The sequence below is a fragment of the Phlebotomus papatasi genome, chromosome 2 (assembly GCF_024763615.1).
Source record: "Phlebotomus papatasi isolate M1 chromosome 2, Ppap_2.1, whole genome shotgun sequence".
NCBI lineage: Eukaryota > Metazoa > Arthropoda > Insecta > Diptera > Psychodidae > Phlebotomus > Phlebotomus papatasi.
The window spans coordinates 34,402,896-34,420,424 of record NC_077223.1 but is presented as its reverse complement, the minus strand read 5'-3'; the positions used below and the strand labels follow the sequence as shown (position 1 = coordinate 34,420,424).

The 17,529-nt window shown below is 32.5% G+C and overlaps 2 protein-coding genes across 6 annotated transcripts in view; both read right to left on the bottom strand.

Moving 5' to 3' along the window:
• LOC129803595 (AT-rich interactive domain-containing protein 5B-like) overlaps positions 1-5,570 on the bottom strand; it is a 42,881-nt gene extending 37,311 nt beyond the window's left edge. For 2 of the 4 annotated variants that reach the window (XM_055850286.1, XM_055850288.1), the window contains exon 1: positions 4,138-5,570. In XM_055850286.1, coding sequence (XP_055706261.1) covers positions 4,138-4,149 — 12 coding nt within the window. In that variant the 5' untranslated portion in view covers positions 4,150-5,570. The remainder of the gene's footprint in view (positions 1-4,137) is intronic. The other 2 variants (XM_055850289.1, XM_055850287.1) reach the window with 2 other exon arrangements.
• Positions 5,571-9,664: 4,094 nt separating this feature from the next.
• LOC129803593 (cyclin-dependent kinase 12) overlaps positions 9,665-17,529 on the bottom strand; it is a 32,585-nt gene continuing 24,720 nt past the window's right edge. For both annotated transcript variants that reach the window (XM_055850284.1, XM_055850283.1), the window contains exon 7: positions 9,665-10,820. In XM_055850284.1, coding sequence (XP_055706259.1) covers positions 10,733-10,820 — 88 coding nt within the window. In that variant the 3' untranslated portion in view covers positions 9,665-10,732. The remainder of the gene's footprint in view (positions 10,821-17,529) is intronic.

Sequence of the window (17,529 nt, the reverse complement as noted above, 5' to 3'; positions counted from 1 at the left end):
ATAAAATACCACATACCTAAAATATTACTTTTCGCATGAGAAGCGCATTATTTCACAGATGGCAATTTTCACTCAAAATCTCCTTTTCAACTCATTGCACTGACTGAGAAAAACATACTCTAAAGAACATCCTTGTGTGCTTTGCAGTCTTTACACGTCAGGAAAGTAAAAAAAAAACGTTACCGTTGACGAAAAGAACTTTTGACGAAAGAACAAAAGATTTTGTTTTGTCACTTGGTGTGATAAATTTGGAACAAAGTGTTGGAAAGTAAATCACTTCCTTTGAAGACGCTCTTTGGCGCATATTTCTCGATAATATATACTTATTCATCTTATCATGACCTTCTCTGAGCTTATAACAATTTTTTGTCTCCCCTCTGGCACTTTTGCCTTTCTCGAGTGACTTTTTTTAACGGAGTTAAGTAAAACATCATCAATTATTGCACGTCTTCGCTTCGATCATTCACATACAATTATGAAAAAAATATAATGTATAATTGTGAGACCGTGAACTGTTGTGCGAGTGTGTTCAAAACGTTTTATGGGAGGGAGGCCACTGTAAAAACGCAAAAGGAGGGAAAAAGAAACAGAAAAAAGAACCCGAATATTTCGTATTTATCGCTCAATATCGTGTGGATCGTGTGCATGTTTCGTTCAATTTGAAAGAAAAGGTGCTAGAGAGTTTCTTCTGCAACTTTCATTGCGTCATTTGCAAATTAATTAAAGTTTTTCTTTTTTGCAGTAAAGTTGAATTCAGAGATAGCAGAAGATGTTTCAAATCAAGTTTTTTTTTCATAGGTTTCTTTCAGGTCAATAAAATATTTTCTAGTTATTATGCCGTTGACAAAAAGTGTTTATCATCTACTACACAATTTTAATGGTGGTCTCATAAGGAATACAGCACCTATGCAATCGAAAATACCCACGCGGATTTTTTTTATTTAAGTTCACCCTCAATTCTGAAAAACCTCAGATGACTTCATTCACTTGACCTGTAAACAAAAATTATTATGCTTTGAGCATAATGTCTAATGGTCTCTGCACACTAGGAGAAATTTCTTTAAAAAATGCCTTTTTAAAGAAAATTTCCCCTCTCCTTGTAGGCAGAAACGTCAGATTTTTTTTAAAAAAGGCAATTTTTGGAGAAAATTGCTTGTAGTATTAGTAGTAAAATTGCTTAACATGTATTTGACATTTTACTGAGAGAGTGAAAGAGATCTAAATCTAGTCATCTCGCTCACTCTTCTAATGCCCAACGCACAATAACCTTTGTTATGCAAACATGTTTTCGAAACTGCTTATGAGTGTGAGCAAGATTACTAGATCTACAGTTCAAACGATATTTTCAAAAAGATTTTATTCAGATTAAATCAATGAAAAGCATTTTTGCTTCCATATTTTATTTAGAAAAAATTGACAGCTGTCAACTTTGTGAAGAAATTTAAAATAGAAAGTATTTGTGAGAACAAAACCGACCGGAGGTATGAAAATTGAATACAGTGGCACTACTGGTGCTGGTGAACCAACAAATATCATTCTTGATAAATAATGGGGTGTTTACGTATTCACAATTTACAGCTCAGGATCAACTGGACAATTTTCGAAGACCTCACTTATTTCATTTATTAAGAGTCTTATTTCATCGGAAGATATGTTCAGTGTATAGGCTGTTTAGACTTTAAAGATCCAAACCCTTGACCTTTAAATTTAAATTTTAGAGTTAATAACCCTAGGGACAATGCACATTGTATGACTAATTAGTCTAGAAATACACAATACTATGGTTGGGGCTTCAGTGGATCAGTGGATAGAGTAGTAGCTCCGTGACTGTGAGGTCTCGGGTTCGAGACTGGGCAGCTGCCGATTTTTCAGCTGCTGTAATAGTCTCGAATTCGTCCAGTGAATAAATGAAAAAAGTAATGCCAATGCATTGACAATGAAGTGCCTAAAAAAAAGAGAGGTTGGTATAAGAAATGAGTTTCGACATGCAGAGTTCAGTCGAATACAAATACTCATTCACTGCCCAGTAGGGGAATTCTGTAATTTTCGTGGCATTGTCAGGCGTGAGCTCGAAACCTGACAATGCCAATCGAGCTTTTTTGTCATATCATATGAGTTCGAAAATGCAATTAATTGATTTTTTTAATGAAATCCCTTACTTGAAGATTTTATGAAAATGCAGTACGTCTTGGCTGATATTTTTAAATAAATTTGTTGTCATTTTAATTGCCAGAAATCTCAAATATGTGACTTCTGACAATGTCACGGCTACAGAATCGCATTTTTGAAAAAGCTCTCCTGAGATTCAAACCCAATTTGTCATATGGCATTGCCAGAGCGTTACAGAATTCCCCTCCAGATCCACAAACCGAGACTGGTCTACCGTGATATAAATCAGTAATGTGATTATCAGAACACACACAGAGCACTGTGATGTAGAGCAGGTTTACCCACCTTGGGGGTTAATATAGAACAGGAGAATGGGGAGTGCATAATAGGCTCAAACAAGTGGCCTACGTGCAGCGGTTCCGAAAGGAATATAACGGACCCATAGACAAATTTTAATCTTAATGGCTGGGACTTTATGCAGGCTTCAGTAAGACCTAATGCCCTAAACAGACTTATGCCGAAAATAGACACAGGCTGATCCTGGAGAATACTTAGCTCGAAAAATTTGGCGTTAAAGGTGCAGCCAAAACTATCATACACTGAGGATTTTGGATCAAGGATTAGAGTTTACAGCGTACATTTCTATTAAATCTCCACACTTTGATTGCTGAAAGACTTCTTAAGTGCAATATCAATGGATTTTTCGTACAGAAAGATGCACTCTGACCTTCCCATTACTCCAATCTTAACGCATTTTAAGATTTTGAGACATTGCGTACCATTACTCTCCATGTTTTTTCACCCAATTGACATTTCGAAAAGCACCCAAAAACACCCAAAGTGAGGCTTTTTATTTTCAGCAATGGCGCTGATGTCGCCTAATCTCCTTAATTTCACTAGACCTCATGAATTTAGAAAATCAGCCTGATCCTACAAATTTTGGGCTTATCCCTAAGTCGATCCCTGTGTCTATTTTGGGCTTTACGAGTTAAGCCGAGAGCCGGCTTAGTAAGGTACTGATGCGAATGTAGTATAATAGTTATTCTGAATATAATTACGTTAAGCCGTCTCTCGACTGAAATCGTAAGTGTGTCTAGCATATAAGGCTTAGCCAAATTGATTTCTTTAAATTCTTATCAATCATTTTTGGAAAATTTTGGGACCTTCGGGAACTGGGCTAAACCATTAGTCTAACGATTGCTTTATCTGTGACACCAATTCGTCTCTTTTACTTGAGAATAAATAAATTAATTTTTTTTTGTATAATTTTAAATAAAGTAATAATAAAAATATCAATAATAATACAAAGTTAAAAGCTTCAGCGTGTCCTCAAAAAGAATCTTTTCAAACATGTTATGCCCATTCTATCGAAAAAGGGCGATAAGAGACTTTATAAAGAAATCTCAATATTCTCGTTTTTCCCTCTCTGTCTCTCCATTTGTCAAGTTTTTCTCCTCTATCTCCACATATTGGTGTTTTCAAATGGATTTTTCTCTCTGCTGTTTCTTTCTTCTCTCCACCAACCAAATTGTTAATAAATTTGTCATTGTATTTAATTTTATTTGCTATTCTCCTCTGAAATATACGTGTATGTGTGTTTGTTGAAAATATTTACCAGTTTGTTTTCCACTATCTTGTATTTAATGAATACAGAAAAAAAATCCCATAGTGATAATGACGTGGTAGATTTTGTATTTATTTCAAAAACTTGTTCAATTGTTAAATCAATAAACATAATCTCTTTGTTTTAACTTTAACCTTTTTTCCCGTCGTTTACGGTGACGTTAAAACACGATGCTATTTTTGAGGGACACATTCAATTAAATTTAGAATGCGACAAAGAGGAATGACTCGAAAAAAGAAAAATAAAATATATTTTTCACTATTCATCGCAGTATGCATTGAATATTCTTTTTTAAATCCTAAAATAATCTCAAATATTGTGCGATAATTTAAAAATATCAAGGTTAGAAATTGATTTAAAAAAAAAATAAAATAAATTATTTTTCAGTACAGTAATTAAATTACCTTCACTTCCATTACATGTAAAATGTAATAATTTTAATTTCACTTGATGTGGTGTTTTTTTTTATTATTATTCTTCACTAGTCTTTCTCGTTTTTCTGCTGACACCAACGGCAAATACAGCTGAAAATCACACAAACACCATGGCAAAATAAAATAAAGAGTGAGACGGAAGAATTTTTCGGTCTCAACTGCCTTCTTTAAATTATTATGTTTGTCGTATACTACAAGTCTCTCTTTATTTCAATAATTGTAAGCCACAAAAAAATTATGCGCAATTTTAGCACTTTTTTCTATTATTTTATTTTTTTATCTTTGCATTTTTACTGGAATATTATTTTTTTTAAATCTTTGTTATTATTTTTTTATGTCGAGAAATATTTCCTTTTTTTAGAAAATATAAATTTTTCTTCACTTTGTAAAGATGTACACTGTACACGTCACACGACTAAACGGCTTAAACTAGTCGCAAAAGCAGTTCCTCACTCAAAACATACTTTTCAGATTAACAAAATAAAAAATCGATGAAAAATCAATTCGATGGAAAATTATGATCATTTCAACGATTAATCGATGAAATTTGTTTTGTCCAAATTTAATCCAAAAAAAATCTCAATTAATTAACTTTCACAGGGTAACCACAAAGTCATGTAAGAGCAACAAAAAGTTGAGATATTGAAATAAATTTAATCAATAAAAAAAATGTAACTGCACTCTATGTGGGCTTCTTTTTTTCTTCACTTCGAACACGTTATTTGAAGCACAACGAGGAGTTTTGTAGTGCAAAAATCCACTGACTACTAATCACAAGTAAATATGTTTATAGGGCTATTTATCAACTTATGCCTCTCGCACACTCTATTGCGCTTTCACTCACACATTAAAGGCACACTAAACACTCAATGAGCTGTCAGTGTGTATTGGTGACGTGCTGCCTAACGTAGTAAGCGTATGTGTGCTATTTTGTGAAAATATCAAAATGATATGAAATTCGTGTGATTTTTTTTTTGAGTATATAAAAAAAGCGATTATTTCTCTATCTCGCTCTTTTAAACTTGCGCACTCTCTCTCTCTGTCTCACTAAACTGAGATGTAGCACATCCAACTCCGTAGCTCAACAACTGTGAGAAGACTAAACTCTCTATGAGCATCACTGTGCGCTGTTGGGAGGCCAAAAGACCCAAAGTTTCCTTCGGCTACCATCTTCGGCTCATCCGAATGCTACATCGGCTACCGCGGACGCCCTCTCTCAGCGCCCCCTCTCAGCAAAACACACACACACACACACACGTATCTCCCTCTCAGTAATTTTGTCTCATTAGGAGCCGAATCAAAAAGATTCTTGGATACCACAAAATGATTCTCCGGTGCTCCAAGATCAGCCACCCTATCGCCCGCCTAAAAACGCACCACTGCCGCATTATTCGCAATATTTGTAAACGTGCGTTCTCATTTCAACTGAAATTAATCAACACGGAGATTTTCATGTGACCTCTACTATCTCGCTCTTACACATGTCCAAAAACATTAAAGTCAATGGCTGAGAAACAGAGACACACTTCTTTACTAAGTACATTAAATAATCACTGGGGTTTATCAACCTTCATATAAAGTCCCCTATATTCATATTCTGTTTTGCCTTTTGGCACTACATACATATAATTATTATATTATTTGTTAAAACTCAAACTCCAAAACATTATAGGGAATATAAATGTATGACCATAAAATTTTATTAACTACACTGAGAAAAAAATCGAATTTTTATCGATTCTAAATAGTCTAAAAAAATTGTTGTTTCCATGGGTACCCAGAGTCCCAAAAGAGACGAAAGAGTTAATGGATTTTCAACGGATTTTCCATTTAATAAAAGCGTCTTTCTCAATCGATTCAGACAAGTATGGATTCAATTCACTGAGAAAAAAAAAGAGGGGGAGATTAACTTTTTTTCCTCAGAAATTTAACACTTTTTAGGTGTAAAAATATATCAACATTTTTTAATGTTAATTTTACACCTTATTAAGGATAAAATTAACATGAAAAAGGGTACCCTTAACCCCTAATACACCTAAAAGGGTAATATTTACACCGATTTCGGATCAATACTGCAGGGTCAAAGTATCATTTACGGAATGTTATTTTAACTTTTTCGGATTTCTCTCAGTGTAAGAACAGTTCGGCATTATTTCTTTTTTTTTATTCGTCATTAAAACAAAATATATTCCCTCAGTTCCGAAAAAGTCTAACGTTTGGGAAAAAATCGTTATTGAGGGTATTGTGTACTACAAATTAATATTTCTTGTATTCAATGATTATAATGGGATCAAGCAATGGGAAGTGGGGCACTTTTGAATTTGGGGCAGCTTTGAAATCCGGTTTTTATCCTAATTGTAAATGGAACTGAGTCCTAATAATTATGTAATTTAGCTTCGCAGTTGGTTAGTGAAGCTAAATCATATCACAGTAAAGTCCAGTTTCATTTCAAAATAGGAAAATAAGAGCCCATTTTCAAAGCTCCCCAATTCAAAGGTGCCCCACTTCTCCCTATCCTCAGAAATAGTCTAGATTGTTTTGTCACTTATTTTCCATAAGTCTTGTATCAAAAAGAATTGAGCTAGTGAACTAGGATGAAGAAGCATTTCTGCCGTTTGGCTTCGGAGGCTGGTCATCAACGCTAAGACGGCGGCAGACGCATGGGAGGGTGGGATATGTAGAGTTTGAATAAAAATTTTTATTATTATTATTATTTATGTTTACATTTACTGCGCTTATTTACATTTACTTTCAGAAGAAATGTCAGTAAGTTTAAAACTAAATAAAAAAACAATTTTAAATTAATATAAACTTTGTAATCACAGTAAATGTGATTCTTGCGATAACCGTCTTGAGGCGGTCTTACCTGATAGAGGGTTAAGTGTCAATTGCTCCGATTGACAATTCTCTATTGACAATTGATATTGAACACAGTTCGCAAAATTCTCACGAAAGGAACCATGTTTGGCATCGATGGAAAGGTATTGAAGAAATATCTCACAAATCTGAAGTGGTTCCAATCAATTATGAATTTATGAAGATAGGAAAAATCGTTTAAATTGAGTAATAATAGGGTGATCATGAGGAAAAAGAAATACCGAATGTATTCTTTGCATAATATTGTCCAAAATAATAGTGTGAAGTTTTTCAAGTGAGTGCCGAGAAGTGGTTACTGAACTGGCGAAAAGTGGTAAAAAGTGGCGACGAAGTTGTTATTTTTGCATTGTTAATAAAAAGAAGTTTTTTAAGTAATTCGTGGTTAAATTGGAGGACTATTGTTTTCACGAATCTGCAGCGAATACATCTAAGTAACTTTGTGTCAAATTTGAGTTATCTTGTAATAAAGGTCCAAAAGTTATAATAAAATTAATTCCCGTTTTTCCAAAACAAGGCGATAAGTGGTTACTCCACCCTATCTGTGAAAACTCCCGAGTATATTGCTTCTTTTTCACTAAAATAGGAATTGATTAAACATCCACTAACACGAAATTTCGGAGAAAGAATTTTGGATAGGCGATCTACAGTTTGCAACAGAAACTTACCTAAAAACCCATTGGAAGTTCGAACGTTTAAACCGTTACAATACTGAAATTACACAAAACTTCATAAAAATTCACTTTTTACAGCAAACGTTTATACACTATTGTTGACATTATTGACGATTGAAATGTCAATAATACCGAAATTCGAAATGACAAACAATCAGCGCTAAAGCAGCGAAGAGGTGAACCTGCATTTTAGGCTTCCGGTAGATTTTCGAATAGGTTTTTTCTTGGTTTTGTCTTTTCGAAAAGTCGTCATTACTGATCGGAGCCATTAACCCTTTAACGACGAGACAGTTTTCGCGGACCGAAAATCACCAATAAAAATGAAACCGATAAACAAAACTTGTAATATGTTTTACATCTAAACTTCGAAAAGCCAACAGAGTCTGATTTGATGTATTTCTTGTCTCTATGAACGATAGGACCAAAAATAGCTAAAAATTTTAAGTAGTTTTTCTGACGATACCAATAACTGATAATTTTCATTCTAATGAAAAATATTATGTTTGAATATTGTAGTTTTTTCCAAAACGGTTTTGCTTAAAAAAAACTGGAAGTATAAAAAATAATTAAAATCAATTTTTAATATGAGAATTTAAAAATTCGTCATTTTTTAGTTTAAAAATGTAATATATAACAAATAGCTGGAGACTTATAAAAAATATCCTAGATTCCTTCAAACTTCTACTTTACAATTAGGTACAAACATAAAAAAAATAGTTTAGATAGTCAGGAAAAATTATTTTCTTTATGGGACACCGGTGTCCCAATCGTCCTTAAAGAGTTAAAGAACAATGACCAGATAAATTATTCGGAACACTTGCTTTCATGCGATTTTTTGAGTTGCTTCACTTGGTCCTTAGAAAAAATGCTCTACTTGCCCTTTCCATGATTTCTTCCAAGGACGAATGTAAGTTATTAAAATTGAAGAAATCGAATGTAAAATCTATTCAAAAATTCAATTTTTGTACTTACCGGATTGATTCTTTGTTTTTCTTATTATCCATATCAAACAACCTTCGAACACATATCTTGAGCTTTTTTGATTATTCTGAAAATTCAGAAAAAAAGAAACAATTCAGAAAATTGAAATATCTTCTTTTGCTGAATTGATAAACCCTCCAAGAGCAGAGAATTCATTTGAATCTTGTTTGGCACATTAGATTACCTCGTATGCTACAGCAGATTAAGCTAACGTCACTTAAGCATTGAATGGATTTTGCTTTGATAGCAGAAAAAAAAGGTGAAAGAAATTTAAATAGTAATTATGCTCAAGTGAAAAACTCATTGCAAACGATATGAATAATGGCAGGAAATTTTCTCTCTCTCTCTCATATTTTATTGTTCGCAATCGTGCTTTTCTCAGCTGAAAAATTTTTTTCAATAAAATGAAGTAATAAAGAATGAATTTCTCTTTTTCAGCTGTTAGTCAAACGTCGCAAAATTGAGAAAAAATTTCTGGTTCAAACGTGCTGTTTAATTGATTCAAAATTATTTTGTTTAGTGTGTCTCTCTTCGAGACACAAAAGTTCCGTTTTACTGTATTTCACGATTACGTAAATATTCCATGTTTTTTGCCATTTCTCCCAAGTTCGTATGTCGTGGAATCTTTTTCATCATCTTTTTTTTTTTAATATTCTGCTTGAGTGTAATGAAGGAAGTTGAACAAGCAGAGAAATAAGAACGATATCAAAATACTTTTCGTCAAACTTTCATCATTTACGCCCATTTAAAAAAGACATATTTTTATATATCTTTCTTTTTTTTTTATTCCATATCTCATTCTCGTATTATTTCACTTTGTTTCATCATTGTGATTTTTTTCTTCTTCATTATTTCTCAATTATCATTTGCATATAATTTTTATTTCTATTTTCTGTATAATGCTATTTTTAAATTTTTTTATTTATTTATTTTTTTTTAAATTTATTTTATATAAAAGTATCTTTAGATTCTGTTAGTGATTTTTTTTATTTAATCATTCCTCCATGTCATTTTTCGTCTTCTGTACAATTTCTTTTTTAAAGTTGCTCTCTCTCTCTTTTTTTTTACTTTTAAACTTTGAAAAAAACTCTTCAATTTACTCAACAATTCCAATACAGTGTTTGGTTCATTTAGGTTGCGATTATTTAAAAAAAAAAAGGAAATACCACTTAGGTCCATTTTTAAAATTTGTTCACTGAGTTTTGGATAATTTAAGAAAAGAAATTTTTTAAAATAAAAATCCTCTAAGCACAATAATCTCCAAAATACTAATTTTACAGCAATTTCGTCTTTCTATTTTGAGCCAAACAAAAATTAAAGAACTATCCTACAAGTTATGCTCGTGTGATAGAATAATTATTTTTTTAAAAAAAAAAAGTAACATAATGCAGAAAACGTATTCCTAAAAATGAATTATTTACCAATTAATGTACACCTTTCATGTAATTCTTTATGTATTTCTCTAATTTCTCCTTCATTGTCTCTTATTTATATCCGATATATATATATGTGTATATATATATATAACAAAAAGGCTCAGAATTTACATGTATTAAACATCTCTTTTACCCTCTTCTTAAACTACCACTTTGCCTATTCACTGTTCTCTCTTTCTTTCTTTCTTTCTCCTCTGCCAAAGTGTTTTTCTTTCACCCCTTTTTTCACCAATGTTTTTACCGTGTTTCTCTTGATTTTTTTCTCTCTTTATTTTACCATATCACTCACTCTTCTCAACACAAACCATTCATGCACTTATAGTGATTCAAAGAGACACAAAACACTGTCTTTTTGTCCCAATCAACTTTTGCCTCACTTTAAAAAAAATGAATAAATTAATTTAAAAAAAAGGAAAAACACATCTCACCATTTTTTTTGTTCAAGTTCTTTGTCCTCTACCTCCTTTTTTCACTTTGTTTAAATTAATCCACATAATTCTGGCGATTTTCACCTTCACTAATTTTTTTCTCATTGCATTTCACTATCACCACACAAAAGAGGTTCCATCAAAAATCCACCAGGAACATCAGTTGATGGGATTATTGTTGTTCTCTCAATTGTTTTCTCCTCTTTTTGCTCCACAACTCATGACAGTCCTGCCAGGTGGGCAATTGTGGTATTGGCATTCTAAGAAAAAAAAAACAGACAGCAAAAACTATTTTTAAAATTCTGCTTTAAAAATAGTACGTAAACTTTCTGCAAAAATATATAGACAGAAAATCGTGATAGCTTTAGTTCTAAGCTATTAACACACTTTATCTAACGGTGATAATCAATAAGTGTTTTACAGAAAGGTTATTTGAAAAGTTCGTGGAGTGACAATTTGTAAATAAATTCTGAAATGATCACCAAAAACAATCCAACAAAACCTAACGTATACCCTCATTTATTGAAACACACGCTGTCGATTTTAATCTTCGACTTAATTCCGATCAGTTATACACGGTCGAGTATATCGAGTATACCCATTCGGCTATACGCCAATGTTTAAAATTCACAAACTTCGAATCGTTACAATATTCTCTCCATTTTATGAGCCTTCAAAATTTACACTCTTCACGCCCTACTGCAAACTAAGTATATTCAGCTACAAAATTTAAACATTTAAAGGTAAAGGGCTATAAAGATAAATACTTCATTCTTAATATCCTTTTTCGACTTGAACTGATAGGGTAAGTGTGCCAAATTCCGGCCAGCTTGCAATTCCGGACACTTTTTTATTCCTCGAATTTCTATGAGATTATACAATGCAAAAGAATGAAAAAAATGTAGCTTCGACAAACGAGATGACATGAAAAAAGATATTGGAAGAATTCCCGAAGGGCAAGGAACTATGAGAATGAAGGTGGCGAAATAGGCTACCAAAACTATGTCTACATTTTTATTAATTTTAAAATGTATTAAGAATAATTTTAAAGTAAATAAAGACGATAAATTGCCTACAGGGTTCTAAACAACACTCATTAAGTAGAAGGAATAGAAAAAATCAATTTCTATTAACCCATTCCTTACCATAGTATTATACATCATACGCAAATTGAGTGATTTTTGATGATTTATTCCTAGGCAATTTTTATCCGAATTGCTGTCGGGAATAGATTTTTAGTAACTTTAGTTCTTCAATTACTTAGGAAAAATAGTTCGACAGAGATCAAAATATATTTTGTTATTGTTTTCTTGCTTTACGAAAGGTCATGCAAAATTTTTGCTCGAAATGGCGGACGGAAAATACGACATCCCGTCGAATTTGTTAAAATTGACCTTCATCCTCTTTCCAGATTTGAATTCTGTTGCCAATTTTTTTTCTTAGATAGTTACTCTATCTAAAGCAAGAGAGTTTGTAATGAATTAATGAACAGAATTTAAATTCTGTGACCGTTAAAACATGTGTTTGACAGGGGCTCCCCGCGCCCCCATAACAGGTAATTTTTTTTCCTTTCAAAAAATTCATCTACTAATCTGTAGGAAACTAATCCCAAAATATGAACATTCTATTTTAAGTATTTCTGGTACATTGACTGAATGGGTTAAAAATATTATATTTCAAACTTGAGACTTTGGCGCTTGTATGCAACTATGCCGAAATTTGGCACATTTACCCTATTATCTTTAATATTTGCAATGAAAATAATAATTAGTAATAAAAGGGGTGGCAAAGCGTCCCAGGCTTTGCGGAATGCTCGAACTCGTGTCTTAGATGCTATACTGCTAAAGTACTTTCGCATCATTTACCGTTTACCGGTACTCAACCGATTTAAATCAATTCATAAATCACTCAATAGATTCCACAAAATAGTTTAAAGAGTAACAAAAATTATATATTCTAAACAAAATTACTTATCGGTTCATAACCGGTTCACAACCGATTTGAACCGGTTCATAAATCACTCAAAATATTTTCCAAAATACACCTCAGGAGTAATTTGATTGAATTTCGTATAAAAATTAGTTATCGGTTATGAACCGGTTAATTACCGGTTCAAAACCGATTGGAACCGATTCAGTTTTGTCTGATATTCCAAGACCTTTCCAAGGAGCCCAAACATGACCCCATTCAAAATATAATTAAGAGTAATAGAATTGATTTTCGGACAAAAACTACTAATCAGTTTATAATCGGTTCACAACCGATTTGAACCATCATCATCATCCGCATTTTCAACCGCTTATCCCTATTTCAGGTCGCGAGCCCATGACATCCAATTTGACAGCCCACGCTTGTCGATCCTCCGCCACTTCAGGAAGATGTTCGGGTTCGCTCCCAACCCAAGGCGCTCCAAGGCAAGATTCTGAATTTTATTCAGCCACTTTGTCCTAAGTCTGCCCTGAGGTCGACCCCTCCTCACAATGGCCTGCATAGCCTTTCTGGGGAATCACCGATTTGAACCGATTAAAAAATCATATTGAAATAAATCGACTTGAAATAAAAATTAGTCATCGGTTATGAACCGGTTCATAATCGATTGAAACCAATTCTGTCTTGTCAGGAATTCCAATACCTTTCCAACACTCAGAAAAATAATCGAGTAAAACTTACTCGAATCAATGTTGAATTAACTCTTTTTCGTTGTGATTTTCGATCAACTATATTTTAGAGTTGATTTCATTTCACTTGTTACTTGTAATATTCGGAAGTTATTTTAACTTTTATTTCCTAAAATTTACATGACAAAAGAGTGTAAATAACTCTTTTTAAGACTGCAAATAACTCGTTTCAAGAGTTAAAAAAAATCTTTTTTTTAGAGTTAGAATAACCCTTTCAAATCCCAAAAGAAATATGTTTTGCAATTTTATGTTTTTTTTTTATTTTATCATTTTCTTAATTAATATTTTCTTGACCTCAAGTTTTCTATGTTCCGAGTGAAATATCACGTATGATTACGCGCACATGTTTTCATGAAACACTGTTAGGCATATTTCTAATTGATGTTTCTTATGAACTTTGTCACACGAAAATCTTCTTGACTGAAGTATATTCTTAAAACGAAAACACTTAAGCATATACTTCAGTGGAGATGAAATTTTATATCGAAAAAGAGTAATAATTACATCGATGTCCAACGAATCAATTCAACTCGCACGAAGAGTTGTTTCAACTACTAAAATTTACTAAAATTTTCAACGAAAAAGAGTAAAAATTACAGCAATATTCGTAGAGTTAATTCAACTCTGCCATAGAGTTGTTTTAACTTTTTAGGTTTTTTCTTAGTGAACGAGTCCAAACAAAAACTTCTTGAATTTCGTTAACTTTGACCTCTTATATCCTCGGTTTTATCATAACAACATTGAACTTCCACCTTTACAATCTCAGCCTTTTTGTGGTCCTAGATGAAATCTGACTTCGTCAGATCGGGCCGAAATTTTGGTTTTACACGTTTTGACACTAATATAGATCACGAATATCGTGTGTGCTAAAAATCGATTTTCGTGGACGTCTCGTCCATCCCGTCCGGAGTACAAACGCTTCTGCAGAGAGAACGGAGAGATATCGACAAGCGGTTTTTGGCAAAGGTTAAATGAGTTAAATGTCGATAGGTAGATAGCTGATGATGTCAGATCACCCCCCCCCACCATCCGGCATTTTGAAACACCCACAAAATTTGTTTTCTCAATAATGGAATCGATCTCAAATTTTAGTATGTTATAGCTAGGCCTAATGGTGTCTATACACTACAAGCAATTTTCGTCAAAAATTGCCTTTTTTTAAATTCTGACGTTTCTGCCTACAAGGAGAGGGCAAATTTTCTTCAACTCTTTAAGGACGTTTGGATCACCCGTGACCCAAAATTCAAATTTTTCCTACGACCTTCTAAAGCTGTATTTTGCTCTAAAAAGTTAGTAAAAAATAATTTTTTCTGACCCTCGATTTAGGATCTTCTCGTCCTTAAAGGGTTAAAAGGGCATTTTTTAAAGAAATTGCTTCTAGTTTGAATGAAAAAAATAACCCCCTTGACCCCCTTGACTCGAGCTGAAAGGGGTCAAAAATTTAATTTTCAAATTGTTATATCTCCGGTTCTAATTCTGAGAATTTGAAAAAAAATTTGATCTTTTAAAAAGATCTCGTAGAGTACTACAACCTTTCTCACACCCAACTTCATCCCATTAATTCGAAGGTCCGATTAATCGAAAAATCGATTTTCGAAATATCGATTTCGAATATTTCGAAAACTAGACAATGCTTTTTTTTTTAATTTTAGTATGCTGTAGCTTAGGTCGGGCCCTTTCCAAAGATAGATCGCACTCCTCCTTCGATGTACCCTTATCTGATTTTATACATTTCGACCGACAAGAACAGATTACTCGACGTGATTCTTTATGGCTCTGGTACACTTTTTAGATGAGGAAAATTTGCATCTCACTTTTTCGCACTCCAAATTCGATTGAGCCAAATTGATTTTGTAGTGATATTTAAAATAAGAAGAGTACGAAAGACATAAGACATATACAAAACGTGTGAGAAAAAAAGGAATTCGAATTTCGATTTCATGAAATTTTCCTGATCTAAAAGGTGTGCCAGAGCTATTACCCCTAAAATTCAACTCACAATCGACTTTTTACGAATTCCAAATTGTAAGCACTTCGAGGTTACCTATCTCAGCTACCATTAGCTTATCTGGGCTTATCTGCTTCAGCGCTTTTTATTTTTCTAGAAAACTATATAATTGTTCAGTATCCGGATTATTCTTGATGTTTTAGCCGATATCTAAGGATAAAACATTTACTATGTACCATTTTTATAAAACTTTCCGTATTGTTGGAATATCAAGTGAAATTCGCACCTTTGAAAATAATAAACAATATTAATGTTATTAATGTTTCTATAAATCCCAATTTCCCCTATTTTCTATATTATTTAAATCATAGAACCGCTCGACATGTTATTATGTCTATTACATAAAGCAAAAATGGAGGACTGAACATTGCAATAATTCCCTAAACATATACCTTATATTCAAACCAAATCAATTGCAAATACCTTCCTGTTTATAGGAATAATTACTATTAGGTCCATCCATTAGCATTACATTTCTACTGCATCATTAATGATTTCCGCAAGTAATGCAATATTTGTTCTAAACGAAATTTTGATGCGATTGGTTTTATTACGAGTTATTGCGATTTATAAAGTTTTGCTTCATGATTTAATGGTAAATTATGTTGTTGATTAAGCATCAGATTTTAGTTTCATGGTTATTATGTAAAAGTTTAGAAAGATTGAAGTGGAAGTCACAAAGACCACTTAAACTTCTCTCAATTCGATAATACGGCGATAAAATATTTAAGAAAAAAAAATTCTTTGTGTTAAATTCTGTAAGTTAGCAATACATTGAAGATTTTCAAAATGACTCAATTTTTCACTAATATTCAAATATGATGCAATAATTGTTATTCTACGGAAATTCACAATTTATAATTTTTATTTTTATTTATTTATGGTATTTTTGTGTTTCTGAGATCAATTTGAATGAAATTCGGTTACCTTTATAAGTTTAATAAATTGATGATATATTGACTTAAATTTCATTGAAATGTCAGTAACATCGAAATATTGCATTGAGCTTATTGTGGCGTGGAGTGAATTTTGCTTATTTCAGTAGAAATCAATAAAATGACGGAGAAAAGTTTTACAATTTTCTCCATTCATAATACAAATAAATTAGTGTGTAATAAAGTTTTCAATGAGGTCACAGAACTATGACCTTTCCATTGTCTGGAAGAATAAGTAATATTTTAAATAAAAGTTTACTGTATAAAAATGTTAAATGTAATTTATATTTTGTTTGGTTTTCAATGACAAGGGATAAATCAGCCGATTGTAATAACAATTTTCGTATAAGTTGATGGTAAATTTTTTTTTTAATTCGGTCATCTCTCATCTCATTTAATATGCATAGGGGAATCTGGGGCAGTAATAAACATGAGGTAGTTGTAAACGATGAATTTCAAGCTTTTTCCCTAGCTCTTTCAAGTTAAGAGATCGGGAACTTAAGTTCAGCATTAGCTGGAAAATGAAAAATATCTACGGATTTGCAAATTGCAACTAAAACTAAATGATCAAGGATTTAGAATTAGGGCATTGGCATTCATTGGATGGAATTTGAAATTAAATTCCTGGGTGTTTCTGTTTAAGAATTTTCTATTTTTCTGTGTGTATAGATCTCGTCTTCTGGAGCCTAAAATCTAATTTAGAAAAAAACAGTGTTTACAACTGCCCCATGTTTACTACTGCCTGATACTAATTAGAAAGAAACACATGATACTTTCGTAGCACCCTCAAAGTTTTGTTTTTAAATGTGCTACCCTCTGTGAAAACGATCGGGCTTTTTCACTGATAGTACGGTTACACCTCCTTTCGATTAACTCTTTCCTTAATTTTGGTACTCTGAATACCCAAAGAAAATAAAGATGTTACTAAGAAAAACATATATATTTTTTAATCATTTAGAACTGATAAAAATTCGGATTCTTGTGTATGCTTTTAAACTTAGGGCAGAATCACATTAGCAGTAAAATGCTCATCGTCACCGTCAAAGCCTCATCGTATTTCGTTAATTTACGCTTTTTCATTGCAATTCTTTCGCAAATTCTCAATTACCGTATTATTTTATCTTATACTCTGTGATACTAGGTGTAAATAATACACGAAACTTGAAGAAATACAACAAAAATGCGATAAACGGTGAGCAAAAAAAACTGTACGAGAAATTAATCGTACAGTTTTTTTGCTCACCGTTTATCATATTTTCGGTTTATTTCTTCAATTTTCTTATATTATTTTCACCTAGTGCCACAGAGTACAAGATAATACGGTAATTGAGAATTTGCGAAAGAACTG